Raw genomic sequence first — 13,276 nt, 5'->3', positions numbered from 1 at the left:
TCATGAATTTATTTCTGAGCTCTCCATTCTGTTCCATTGATCTATATGCCTGTGTTTATGCCATTTCCAGTCTGTTTTGATTATAATGGCCTTGTAGCATAGTTTGATACCATGTATTCTGACACCTTCAACTTTGTTCTTCTTTCTCAAGATTGCTGAGGCTATTTGAGTCTTTTGGGGTTCCATATACATTTTTGGAATACTTGTTCTGTATCTTGAAACACACCATTGGTATTATAATAGGAATTTCATTGAATCTGTTGATTGCTTTGGGTAGTATTTGGGGTCTTTTGTGGTTCTATATAAATTTTGGAATATTTGTTCTAGATTTATGAAACACATCATTAGTATTTTGATAAAAATTATGTTGAATGTGTAGATTGCTTTGGGTAGTATGGACATTTTAATAATGTTAATTCCTCCTATGTGAACACGGTATATGCTTCCACTTATTTTATAAGTGGAAGGCATCTTTTTCCCTTTCTTTCTTTCTTTCTTTATAAAAAATTATATCTTGTAATTTTCTAAGTATAGATCTCTTCCCTCCTTGGTTAAATTTATTTCTGGGTATCTTATGTTTTTTGTGGCAATTGTAAATGGGATTTTTTTGCTTCTCTTTCTGATAGTTCACTATAGGTATGTAAAAGTGCCACCAATTACAGAATATTAATTATGTATCTTAGCAGGCCACTTTTTAAGGCTTAGTGCTGTCAACCACAAAAGGAGTAGTGGACTATATCTACTCTTCAGATTAGGGTCTTTGAAAGTTGTGCCAAGATTTTACAGCTAATTTTTAGTACCAAAAGTCTTTGAGTCTTGTTAAATCATAAATTAAACTGTGATGAAGGTACACTGACTAGCTGAAAGATTACTTCATTTTACTTAGACTATAATGACATCATCTCAGGTTGATAGCCATGTCTGCCACATGTTACTCATAATTACTCATAATTGACATAGGCCAGCTGAAAAAATAAGTTAATTGTAATAAGTTAATTGTATTTTGGTTTGAAAGATAAAGTTTTTCAAAGCATGGGACCCACCAGGAGTGAAATTAATGGACAATTCCAGTGTCACCACTGTTGGTTTCACTGGTCTAGATGATCTCTGACTCATTTCCAGTCTCAACCTGCTAAGACTGTGGCCATGGTTATTTATTTGCACTAGAGGAGTGAAAAGGACTCATAGACACAGTAAGTTTCCACTGAGTGCCAGGGTCCTATGGACACTGGTCAGGTACAAAAACTGCCATTATCTTTGCCAGCCCTCTCCAAGCCCACAGACTCCCTTCCTGCCATCCTCTGACTATTCAGGCTCCCATCTCTGGCCCTACAGGTACCACACCATATGCCAACTTCCTGACATCTGAACTAAACTCTGAAATTCCTTGTGTCCTATTCCTCAGGGGTTCAAATGATAGTGCTAGTCTATGTTCAGCAAATATTCATAAGTGTTCAGAGCCAATAATTTAATGAAGGTCTTCTCTGGAACTGATATCTTTTTCCAAAGAAGTATGTCTGATCAAAATAAGCAAACAAGCACAGTTCTACACACAAGTACACAATGACAAGCTTCAAGCAGATGGCCTGAATGCAGTGTCTCTTGTCCAAATGTGAGCCACTTCCTGCAGACAACCTGCATCACAAGGTAAATAACCTTGTGCTGGCACATCAGTTGTCAGCTGTTAGGTCCAGGGAGTGTCCTTCAGCAGCTAGGCATGAGAAGATGGTGGAAACCTTTTGGGTGGCATGCAATATCTCACTTTTTTCCAGAACTTGGTCTTTGCACACAGTGACTCTTCTGTGATGTCTCCACTCCAATGGACAGACCCATGCTTCTGTTTGATGTACTGGATTGACTCTGGCATAACTGTGTAGTTTTTTACTTTCTCCACTTCAATTAGAATGACCTTCATCCCATCCTGGATGAGAGCATTGTAGATAGCAATTTGTTCTTCAGACATGTTCTTTAATAGGTCAAAGCCCAGCGATTCAGAAACTATGATGATGATTAGTCTCCTGCACAGCTTAATGTTTTCATCGATGACACTGGCCACAGCTGTAAGTAGAGAAAGAAGGAACAGAAGATCTCATGATTGAAAGAGTGCAGATCTTAAGGCTCTTGAGAACCTTAGAAATGAAGGTTAAAAGGTTAAAATAAATCTTCATTTATTTTAATGAAGATTAAAATAAACATGACTTAGGAATGGATTAACATGAGATTTTTATTTTTTTCCTTAACTGAGAACATTTTTTCATTGCTTTTGAGAGAGAAGAACAGAGAGAGAGAAACATCAATTGATTGCCTTCTCATATGTGCCCTTATCAGGGAACAAACCTGCAACCTGGGTATGTGCCCTGATTGGGAATCAAACCCACAACATTTCAGTACGAGATGACACTTGAACCAACTGAACCACACCAGCCAAGGCAACATGAAAGGTTTTTCAAAACATTTATCATCTCCTCTGTGAAAACTCCCTTACTTTCCCATAAAAACTGGTCCTTTATGTTCATTAATTGCATATTTTGATAGTTAGTTGTTGGCATGTCACTTTTCTCAGTCCACTGGCTCTACCCACAGACCATGAACTGCTCAGAACAGGAACTTATCATGTCTAGTTTTGTATCCCTGGACTTCCTGGAGGTCTGGTAGAAGATGATGAACATATTTTTTTTAATAAATAGACTTTTACAGGATAAGAAAAATGTAGTTAGCTTAAATGTCATATTAATCTTTATTCACGTTTTCCTCTTGTGCTTTATAGCTATTTAAATGACCAGAATTTAGCCCTGGCAGGTGTGGCTCAGAGGATTGAGTGTCAGCTTGCAAACTGCAAAGTCACCAGTTCAATTCCCTATGGGGACACATGCCTGGGTTGTGGGCCAGGCTCCCAATTGAGGGTGTGTGAAAGGCAAACAATTAAATGACCAGAATTTATTGGACTAACTAGAACCCAAATAACATACCCTGATGATTTCTGGGGGAAGGGAGGAAAGAGTTCTTAAAATATCTAGTTCTAAATAAAACTTGGTTTAAAAAAAATAAAGATCAAGTTTTTTTAAGATTTTATTTATTTATCTTTAGAGCGGAAGGGAAGGAGAGAAAGAGAGAAACATCAATGTATATTTGCCTTTCATGAGTCCCCTGCTGGGAACTGGCCTTGCAACCCAGGCATGTGCCCTGACTGGGAATCGAACCGCAATTGTGTGGTTCGCAGGCCCGCGCTCAATCCACTGAGCTACACCAGTCAGGGCAAGATCAAGTTTTATATCCTTCTTACACTTAGGATAAGAATAGACAATTGCTTCCCCAAGAGCAGAATTTTTTCTCTTTGGCTTATTTTAATAACTCTAGGCTCTATTTCTGGAGCCTAGAAAACTATCTGAAAATTATTAAGAACATAGCAGGTACTCAGTAAGTATTTGTTGAATAAGTGACTAAGTGAATATTGATATGGTTATGAAATCAGAGCTCTTCTACATGTTTATAACAAGCACTGGAATAAATTATCATTCTCTCATAGAGGATGATTTCATAACTTGAAAAGATCTGGACTGAGATAGCAGTGTGGTGTCACTGTGGATATGGGTTGCCCATAAACCCAAAGTAGGTAAAAATTTTTTAAAGCAACCCAGAATAAGCCACTACCAAATGCTATAAAGTGGTAATCTTGGTTTCCTGGTGACTGGAAAAGGATGTTTATTACAAATTTTAGCCATTGACTCTAGAGCCTTCAAAGGGAGAAACATTCATCCATTGAGCATCTAATATGTACTAAGCTCCAAACTGGTCCCTGTTCAGGTTTAAACTCATTTCTTTCTCTCAACCAAGTCAGGGAAACATTCCTATCCCATTTGACAGATGAGACGACTGAGGGTGAGAGATATTAACTGCACTGCCCAAAGTTACACTATTATTAAATGAGAAGTAAATACCTATTTTATTTAAGTAGGGGAAGACTAGGGTATTGAGGTTTAGGAAATCAGCTTTAAACATGAGCTGATTTACATATTCAAACTGACAGAAAATACTCAGCAGTTAGTCTCAAGGACATCAGGGCAAGTGAACACTTTCAGTCTCTTGACCAAGGCTATGCCATCCACCACCTGTTCACATGAATGGGTTAACCATATCTTGCTCAAAATGATAGCCATGTTATTTCAACCAGGATCCCAGTTATCCTGTTGCAGGGATAAACTTGATGAGGGAAGGGAACTTAGTTATAACCTCCTTAGCTCCAAGGCTGAGGGCTGAATTGGTAAAAGATTTCTTGTGGTTTCGTGGAGAAGGCAAGCAGTCTACCATTTGTAAAGTGAAAGAAGAGAGAGTTTCCTCTAGTTTTTAAAATTCGTTTGTTGTTTTTCTACCTCACTTAAAACATACCTTGTCCAGGAAACTCATCCCTGCCAAATATAAATAACTGATATCCACACTGCCTTTCCAGTACCTCAGGCAGAACCTTCAGAACCAGTGTGTCTATAGTATAGCTCTGGCTTTCTCCTTGAGGCTTGGGGTATAAGACGTATGCATCATAGAGCTTCCCATCTGAAAAAGAAATGGCATAAGCTCATGGAATGATTCCTATCAAAATTTTCTTTCATTAATAAAGTAAAAATCTGAGTTTCTACCATAATGTCCTTTTTGCTTCAGCATGCCAAGTTGGCTGACTTGATGTCAAGCATTGCCACTCTCGGCATCTCATGCTTTTAATAATTAAAATATTTCACTCCATTCTCTTCTTGCTTGGTGGTTTCTGAGAAGCCAAGCATAATTTATACTTTTGTTGTCTATAGGTAGGTTCTTTTTGCCTCTAGCTTCTTTTGTTTTTTTTCCTTATCTTTGCTTTTCTGTAATTTGAAAATAATATGCCTAGGTGCAGGTGAGCTTATGAAAGATTTCACAAAAATTATTTAATTCCCTACTTTCTCCTGATATGATATTGCTAAATTTTAAAACTGATCAAAGTGGACCAGTGGAAAAATTAAGCAATCTTGTTGTCTTTGTTTGTAAGTGCTTTTACTGAATAGCATAAAGTTTGGTGCTATAGCGCTAACATGCACAGAAGATACTAGAAGAAAAGCCACATGAAACCTATTACATTGATCTTGGAAATGTTTTTGCACACAAGGTTCACTGCATCACATCCTTTAAAAATGAGGACTCTTGACACACACAAAAATGTTTTTTGGGGGAAGTTCAACAACCAAGAATTTATTTTTTTACTGTTGTTCAAGTACAGTTGTCTCCATTTCCTTCCCTGCCAACACCAGCCATCCCCAATTCCAACCCTTGATCCTGTCCCTTTTTGGTTTTATCCATGTGTCTTTTATAGATGTTCTAAAATAGCCTCCCCCCTTTTCCACAAGCAAGCAAAATATAACCAGAGACATTGAAATTAAGAACAAACTGACAGTAACCAGTGGGGAGGTGGAAGGGGAAAAAATGTTTCTTAAGATTATCCCCAAACTGGCCGTGTGCTCTCAGGAGCAACAGAAAGGTTATAGGAACAGCACGCAATGATTCCTGTAGTAACTTGTGGTTTTGCTTCTAAAACAAGCTCGTCTTTAAAACCTGACCAACATTTGTCATGAACTCTACCCCAGCTTTATTTTACCATTCTTTTTTGTTTCCCTGTGTTCATTATACCTATTTTTGTTTTGTTTTTAATTGTTCTGCTCTACATAAACTTTCTCCACAAATTTATTTGAAGTAAGGTGAGGCATATATACATCACTTGAGGAGATGTGTAAATTGATCCTTATATTTTTGTATGCTTATGCATACCTGGCAGGGGGATGTATAAAGTATCTCCAAGATTTAACAGAGAATATACAAAACTTATTAGCTTTAGCTAGGCCTATTGATGACTCAATAAAACTGTGAGTTACACACAGGTAACTAGTAATCACCTGTAAAGCCTGACTAATCTATGGAATAAATACTTTATCATAGGAAGGACACTTTATCATAAGAAGGACATCTTTCTCATCTGTATTTGCCATCCATTACTCCATATGTCCCCAAATAATCAGAAATTACCCTCCAGGAAGGCAAGGCTGGAGACAGCATATGGGACTCATCTTCCAATATCATCACTAAGTCACTGCTGAAGCCAGCATTCCAAGGAGAATTACAGAATAATTCTCACAGACTGAGCTGTTGAAAATTCAATCATAAAATGCACATAGACTTTTCTGGATTATAAAAAAGAGGAAAGAGGACCACTGGCTGACTGTAGTTTCCTATTTCCAAATCCTTGGCCCACTGGTTTTGAATTTGGCCTGTGGTTTAGGCTCAGCAGAGGGTGGGGCTCCCTGAGCCTCTCCAGTGTTCAGCCCTACTAGATCAGTGTGAGTCACTATTCCTTTTTTCTCTTCCTGCTAAACTTCACCTCACTAACAGGCAACTTCACCACCCACTCATTAGTCATTACCTCAGGACCTGCAGTGAGTCAGGGAGTGACAAACATCATGGGGCCAGAATTCTGGGAACACCATCTAAGTCAATGAAGTCCCCTTTCAGTCAATAGATAGAGAACAGCCAAGCCACTCATATGTATGTGTCAGAAAGGACAAATGATGGCACACTGAAGTCTCTTCTCAGCCAGATGCAGGCTGGAGCTCAGTCAGGCAGGCTTACAAAGAGTGATCTCAGCAGGGACTGCAGAGGCAAACAGAAACCCCACATCCAGCTGACTGTCCCCAGCAACCAAGACTCCTCAGGTTGTGCTAGACACCCAAAGCCAGAATTCCACCATTGAATTTTGTCACCAAAGGAAAAGTAGATTGCATTCTTTGTTGTTCAAGGGGTGCCAAGTTTAAATTCTAAAATTTATTGTAGAATCAAGTCCAGGTTAGGGCATCTTTGCTTTATTGTATATGTAGGCAACAACTCCAACTATTTTTTTTTAAATATGCAATGCAGGTACTTAGTGTAAACAATGCCCTTCTCTGTAACAGGGACTCATTAAACATGTTCCACACCTATATTCCCCATGTATCCGCTCTTGATAGCATTGCAAGTCTCTCAACTTGAAAGGTATAAATGTGTGCATCTCCATGCAGGTGAGCTGTACAGATTCATTTTCAGGCTTTTATTTATTTTTCCATCTAATTAGGGTACTTACAAATAGACATTATTTTTTTCAAGGCCTTAATAGAGTATATCCATTCTGAGACAAATACACGTGGTTGACCAAAAGTAGGTTTACAGTTGTTTGTATGAAAAATAATATAATAATAAATAATAATACAAGAATAAATTTGTTTCATAAACATATTTTTGCTCCACCCTGTGTATTACAGAGTTAAAATCACAATGCTGTTGATGGGGGGCTCAACTGTTGGAAAATTTTAGTTTAAGGTAATAGTTAATAATCCTAGTATTTATTGCATGTAAAAAGCTATTGTTTCAGGGACTGCAGGAAGGCCTACTCTGACTCTAGGAGGCCACAAGTGATTGACCTTTGTGTTCCAGAGGAGACCATAAGCAATCAAAATGGTGTCTGAGCCATTGTGTTCCAGGAAGATACAGTTCACAGCCCAGGACACAAAGAAAATCACCCAGGACACAGGACACAGGACACAGGTCACAGGACACAGATAAAGAAAATCATCAGTCAGTGGATGAAAGTATGTTAGGGAAATTGCAAAACTTCAGCTTTTATCTGATTAACCTCTTTCCTGAATTCCAAATCCCTCACCTACACTTTTTTTCCCTTGAATTACCGAGCCCTTACCTACATTTTTGCCCCCCTTATTAAAAAAAGCTGGCTTGAAAGGAAATATAAGACAGCCTGTTAGGATACAAGCCCACTATCTTCTCAGGTAGCTGGCCATCTGAATAAAGCACCTGTAAAATTCAATCTCTTTCTCTGCTTATTGGGTCTGGTAGGTGATAGGCAGCATAAATGCCGGCTTTTCTGGTTTTAATGTAAAATGCTTTCTCCTTGGAGTTTCAGGATCACACTGAGGCAGTTCTATGCACAATAGTGCTGGCTGGATGCTGGCTCCACTGGGCAACTGAAACCTTCAGGCAAACCAGCAAGAGCGTCTGCTTTGCCCTCCAGGGAACAAGGGAGCCCTCAGGTGCCCCAGGTTCCTGCTCAGTGAGTTTTTGGACTTCACCTCAATTGCTCACACAGCACTGTGTGACACAGGCTCTGATCTGTTTCCTCTCTCCCCCCCTTCCTTCCTTTTCCTCATTCCATAGCTAAGAAAGAGAAAAAAATACCTTTCTAAGATCACACAGGGAGTAAATGGAAAATTCCAACTCAAACTCAGGTCTGTCTCTCCCCAGCCTGAGAGTTAAAGACTTAAGTTTTTGCAGGCACCAAGTATCAGTGCTGTAACCACAGCCAGCAGGTTGCCCTCCAAAATACACGTTCTTTCCAGGCACCCATGTGCTAAGCATGCACCTGGGTGAAGAGCAGTTTTCTCAAGGAGAAATTGTCTTCTTTTGCTTATACCCATGGATGTGAGAACCATTCTAAAAATGATTGCAGTGGGACCTGGAGGATTTTGTCACTCAATCACAACCAGCCTGCAAGCCTGATTTGACTAAATAATACTTGTAGGCTTGAGGAAATCATTTCTCAGAAGCCTGAAAAGTACTAGGGAGAGTTCCTTCCTTTAAATTTACCAACAATATAAAAAACAAGCTAAGTAAAACATAGTGAAGTATATTTACAATGGTAATACAAATAGAATAGAAATGACTGAGGAAATATTCAGTGTTTCCACACACTTACCTTCTATGGCCCCAGGAGACTGGAAGATACTTCGATACCAAAGTGCAATGTCAATCCAAAAAATGTTGTAGATGCACATGACAAGCACAGCCACACCTGCAAAGGCCAGAAGCCCTCCTATCAAGTAAGCTAGAAAATCTGGCACTGCAAACAACAGCAAAATAAAATAATAATATTACAAAGTGTCAATTATACACTTATACAGATCACATTACAAATGTCAAATGGAAATATATTAGATGTCAATGGGGTACTGCTTAAATACCTCTTTATTGTTGAATAGTAGGTATGGGAGTAGAATAATCTGGTATGACCCATGAATTTTAGAAAGCAAAGTGCCCTTGGGAACCTGAGGAAAGAAATTCTGCAGAACCCTAATAGTACCCAGGGGTAGATATTGTATAGCTCCAATCTCATGAGAACTGCAGTCAAAACACACATGGCCAAGTCCTACTTAATCAGCACTCAGATGTGAAGCCTAGTACATTGTTGGGAAAGTTCCCGAGTGGTACTGCCACACATTCTTGATTATGTTATTGTAATTGCTTTCCCAGTTACTCAAAATTGAACAGCAGGACTTGTGTCATAAATAAAGAGCCATCAGCTGCCTCTCTTGGATCTTTGTTGGCTCTAGAAGACTGGCCAAGAGCCAAACTGCCACCTCAACTTCCCTGTGCCAACCAAGTTTGGCTGGGTGCCTGTCTACGAGACATGGTCTCAGGAAGGGTGTTTGTGTCCTGCTTAGCTTTGTGAGCACACTTCAGAGCAGTTAAGGGGAAAGTTGTGGGCAGGAGATAATGAACAAGAGCAGAGCCATTTCCTCTGGAACTCCAGGTCTGCAAAAATGCACTCCTTCCTACATATCTGATGAGAGGAACAACACGGCTTTTTTCCTTACCAAAACCCCAACCTGTGCTGACAAAGAAAGAGGATCTAGGAAAAAGAGAATTCAAAAACGGGAAGGAAGGGAGAGGAAGAGAACTCCTCCTTATTCTTTTTTTTTTTTTTATAAAGATTTTATTTATTTATTTTTAGAGGGGAAGGAGAGAGGGAGAGAAACATCAATGTATGGTTGCCTTTTTTTGTGCATCCCCTGCTGGTAGTTAGCCTGCAAGGAACCGGTTTGCAACCCAGGCATGTGCCCTGACTGGGAATCGAACCGCGATCGTCTGGTTCGCAGGCCCGCGCTCAATCCACTGAGCTACGCCAGCCAGGTTCCTCCTTATTCTAATAACCCACCAAATACCCACTTTCTTCATGAACCCCTTCTTGACTCTCTAGTCCCCAGTAAAATGTATGTTTAAGGGGAGGGTCACTTTTCTTTGAATTTTCAGTGCACTTTCACCTCTAAAATATTCATTAAAGAGCTTATCATAACCTGCCCTAGGCCACACCACATTGCAAGCATTTTGAGGCCAAGACATCCCTAACTTCTACTGCATGTTTTCAAATAAGTGTCACAATGAAGTGCAATATGTATAAGCACATTTTGTGCCAGAAATATATCAATCCATTGAGTCCAAGTGAAGCTTAGTGGATCTGCTCTGCATTCTGGTGCCTTATTTGTTTGAATTTCCGATTTCTAACTCTTACATGGAGTCTCCCTTCCCTCCCATTTTCCATGTGTCTTTTCCCTTTCCAAGCTCATGGAACACCAATGCCACCTCTCCTTTTGGGAAGACCCATGCCTGGGAATGCTTAATGTACACTCAAGGGGTTTTGGTTTTGTAAATGGTCATGATGAGGAGACCATGCCCACAAAATTTATGAGATTCAGAAGCTCCTGGTAAGCAGACAGGAGTGATGACCTGAAATTCTTGAATTGGTCATTCATTCCATTCAAGATTATTGATACCTTTAGTTTTGTAAATGAGCTAAAAGATAAAGAATGGAAATAGAAAATGAATGAGTGATTTCAGAGAGAGTATGAACTTTGAAATTGAAATAGTGGAACACTCACTGTCGAGACACCAGATGCTTGTTAAAGACACTATAAGGATGGTGTTTGGGTTCTTGTGACTACTACCAGCCTTACACTGAGATAGGAGCTGGAAGTAGTAATTAAAAGGAAGTCACAGAATGAACACCTGACCCAAACAGCTTCCTATTAACCCTACTTCAGACAAACTAAATATGATTTACTCTGGATGTATCTTCAACAAAAATAAGGAAGTCAAATGAAACAGCTATAACCTTACCTCTGGCTTCAAATAAACCAACAAGAGTCTTGGATTTAAGAGGGTACTGTTCATAAGAATTCAAGGAAAACAAAATAAAATGAATGTGCCTAAAAATACATTGCATGTGAAATTTGAAAAAAGTATGGATAGTAGCAAAGATAGATAGGGTGAGCACAAGTTTCTTTACTGACATACACCAAAGGAGACAAACTACCCTTCCTCTTTCCTGTATGATTGGCAGGTGTTAAATGATAACAGCATCATTCTTCTGAGCCAGGACTTTGCCTCAGAACCCTTGTGAACACAGTGCTTCCAGGTAGTCAGTATCTATAAGACAACACTGACATGAAAATCTATGTTGGTGATTTTCAGTCAAGGTTACTAAACAAAAAAACCTCAAACTTCTATGTTGAGGCAGATTTCAATTATAAACACTCTAGATCTTGTAGCCTCCAAGGCCTCTCATAGTCAGCTCCTCTCTTTTCTCTGGGGTTGAGGAGGCCCTGAGTACTCTCTGTAGCAATTAATTGTACTCCTAATGATATATCATAGAGGAATGCTTATCCATGAATATCAGCTCACACATACAGAAATTTCCATAGCAGCATTATTTATGGATAGCTCCAAACTGAAAACAACTCAAATAATGACATATTTATAGTAGAGTAGATAAATTGTGATTTAGCTATTCAATGGAATAAGATTCAGCAATAAAAATGAACTATAGCCACATGCTACATCACTGATGCAGCAATGAATCCCATACACCTAAGAAGCAACACATAAAAGAAAACATACTATATAATTCTCTTTCATATGAAGTGCAAAATCAGTCCAGTAAGCAGCTGGAAGTGCAGGGCTGCCACATGGGATAGTTGGAGATGTGGAATCACACCTGCATAGAAACAACAGTTGAAACCATGAAAGTAGGGAGATTATCAGGAATGAGAATTCAGAAAGAGCAGCACTGATAATAGAACCTCAAGAATGACCCAGATGTGTCACGGAGAGAGAGAAGATGCACAGAGTGATTGGGGGGAAATGGTAAAAATATCATTTTCTATGAAGGGAAAGCCCTAGAAAGAAAGAAAAATGGACAGTAGTGGCTGATGAGCCTAAGGCTTCTTCTACCTGTTGAAGTCTAAGAGGGTTTCCCATGGGTCTAGGTGAGGAGAGGAGGTGCTGCATGATCACTTACAGTTAAAGCAGCTGGGGACAGAGTGACCCTGGCTTCCAGGTCATAGAAGTGAAGTCAGGGCTGCAAGTTACTGTGGAGATATCCCGATTCATTGCTATCAGAAGGGAAGTGATGGACACTCATGAGGTCAGAAACTTGGCGAGGAAAAAGGCACATTCAATAGCTCCATACAGCACCCACTCCACTAATGTTTTATGTTAAGTTCTAGAAGATATTTCTGGTAGGACTTCAGGTAGATATATGCAAACATGGGTTTAACTGATTATTCAGAGATACTGGCAAAACCAAGCCCTCTCTCTCTTGCATGGTAGGTAGCTAAGAAAAAAAAAGATGATACTAATAGAATCAAGGAAGAAAAACTGCCTTGGTAAGCCACATGTCAACATTCTACAATGTACTTCAGACACCTCCATTGATACATTAAGAATTGAAAGCTGTTCTCCAGATTATGATTATATCGATCACTATCTACCCTCTGGTTCTGTTGCCTGAAATGGATACTCAATGTACTCTGCACAAGGTTAAGAGAGCAATTTGTGCATATACATTACGTTTGAGGCCTTTTGCTTAATATCAGAACTCAGCCTTTACAGAAAATTTTACAAATTTACAGGAATAAAATGTATATAAACATTTTATTTTCATATGAAATTATTTATAACAATCTAAAAGCAAAAATCACAAGCACATGGTTATAAATGCTGAGTAACCAGGTTTAATAAAGGAACAATTCTGTTTTCAAGAACTTTGATGCATAAGACCTCACTGTATACTAATATGGCACTTTCGAAGCATACTTCATTGCAGCACCCCCTTGACTGCAAGAGTGTTGCAATCAGACATGACATTAGCTCTTCCCTAGATTTCATAGTAAGTTTGTTGGTTTACTACCACTCTGTTTTTCATGCCAAATATGTAAGATCTTTTATCTTTCATATGTCTTTCCTTGACATTGTTTTGAATACTCTGAACAGTATTTAATCCACAGGAACATTACCTGGGGGCTTTAAAATAAAGTATGCTGCAGACACACCAGCATGGCATGTGAAAGGATGGTCATAATCTTCCATTTTCACTTCTAGAAAGGTTATGTTCACTGTGTAAAAATTATGTTCCTGAAAAGAAATGTGGGTTCTGTAAAAGAAA

General features: G+C 39.0%; 1 protein-coding gene across 4 annotated transcripts in view; it reads right to left on the bottom strand.

Moving 5' to 3' along the window:
* Positions 1 to 433: 433 nt before the first annotated feature.
* IL1RL2 (interleukin 1 receptor like 2) overlaps positions 434 to 13,276 on the bottom strand; it is a 33,528-nt gene continuing 20,685 nt past the window's right edge. For 3 of the 4 annotated variants that reach the window (XM_037057341.1, XM_037057343.1, XM_037057342.1), the window contains 4 exons: positions 13,128 to 13,264; positions 8,753 to 8,896; positions 4,387 to 4,548; positions 434 to 2,058 (listed from right to left, as the gene is read on the bottom strand). In XM_037057341.1, the coding sequence (XP_036913236.1) occupies positions 1,712 to 2,058; positions 4,387 to 4,548; positions 8,753 to 8,896; positions 13,128 to 13,264 (790 nt within the window). In that variant the 3' untranslated portion in view covers positions 434 to 1,711. The remainder of the gene's footprint in view (positions 2,059 to 4,386; positions 4,549 to 8,752; positions 8,897 to 13,127; positions 13,265 to 13,276) is intronic. The other variant, XM_037057344.1, reaches the window with a different exon arrangement.

This window comes from Sturnira hondurensis, unplaced genomic scaffold (assembly GCF_014824575.4).
Source record: "Sturnira hondurensis isolate 20B ecotype Veracruz unplaced genomic scaffold, ASM1482457v3 Scaffold0009664, whole genome shotgun sequence".
NCBI lineage: Eukaryota > Metazoa > Chordata > Mammalia > Chiroptera > Phyllostomidae > Sturnira > Sturnira hondurensis.
This window is presented reverse-complemented; position numbering and strand designations above follow the sequence as displayed.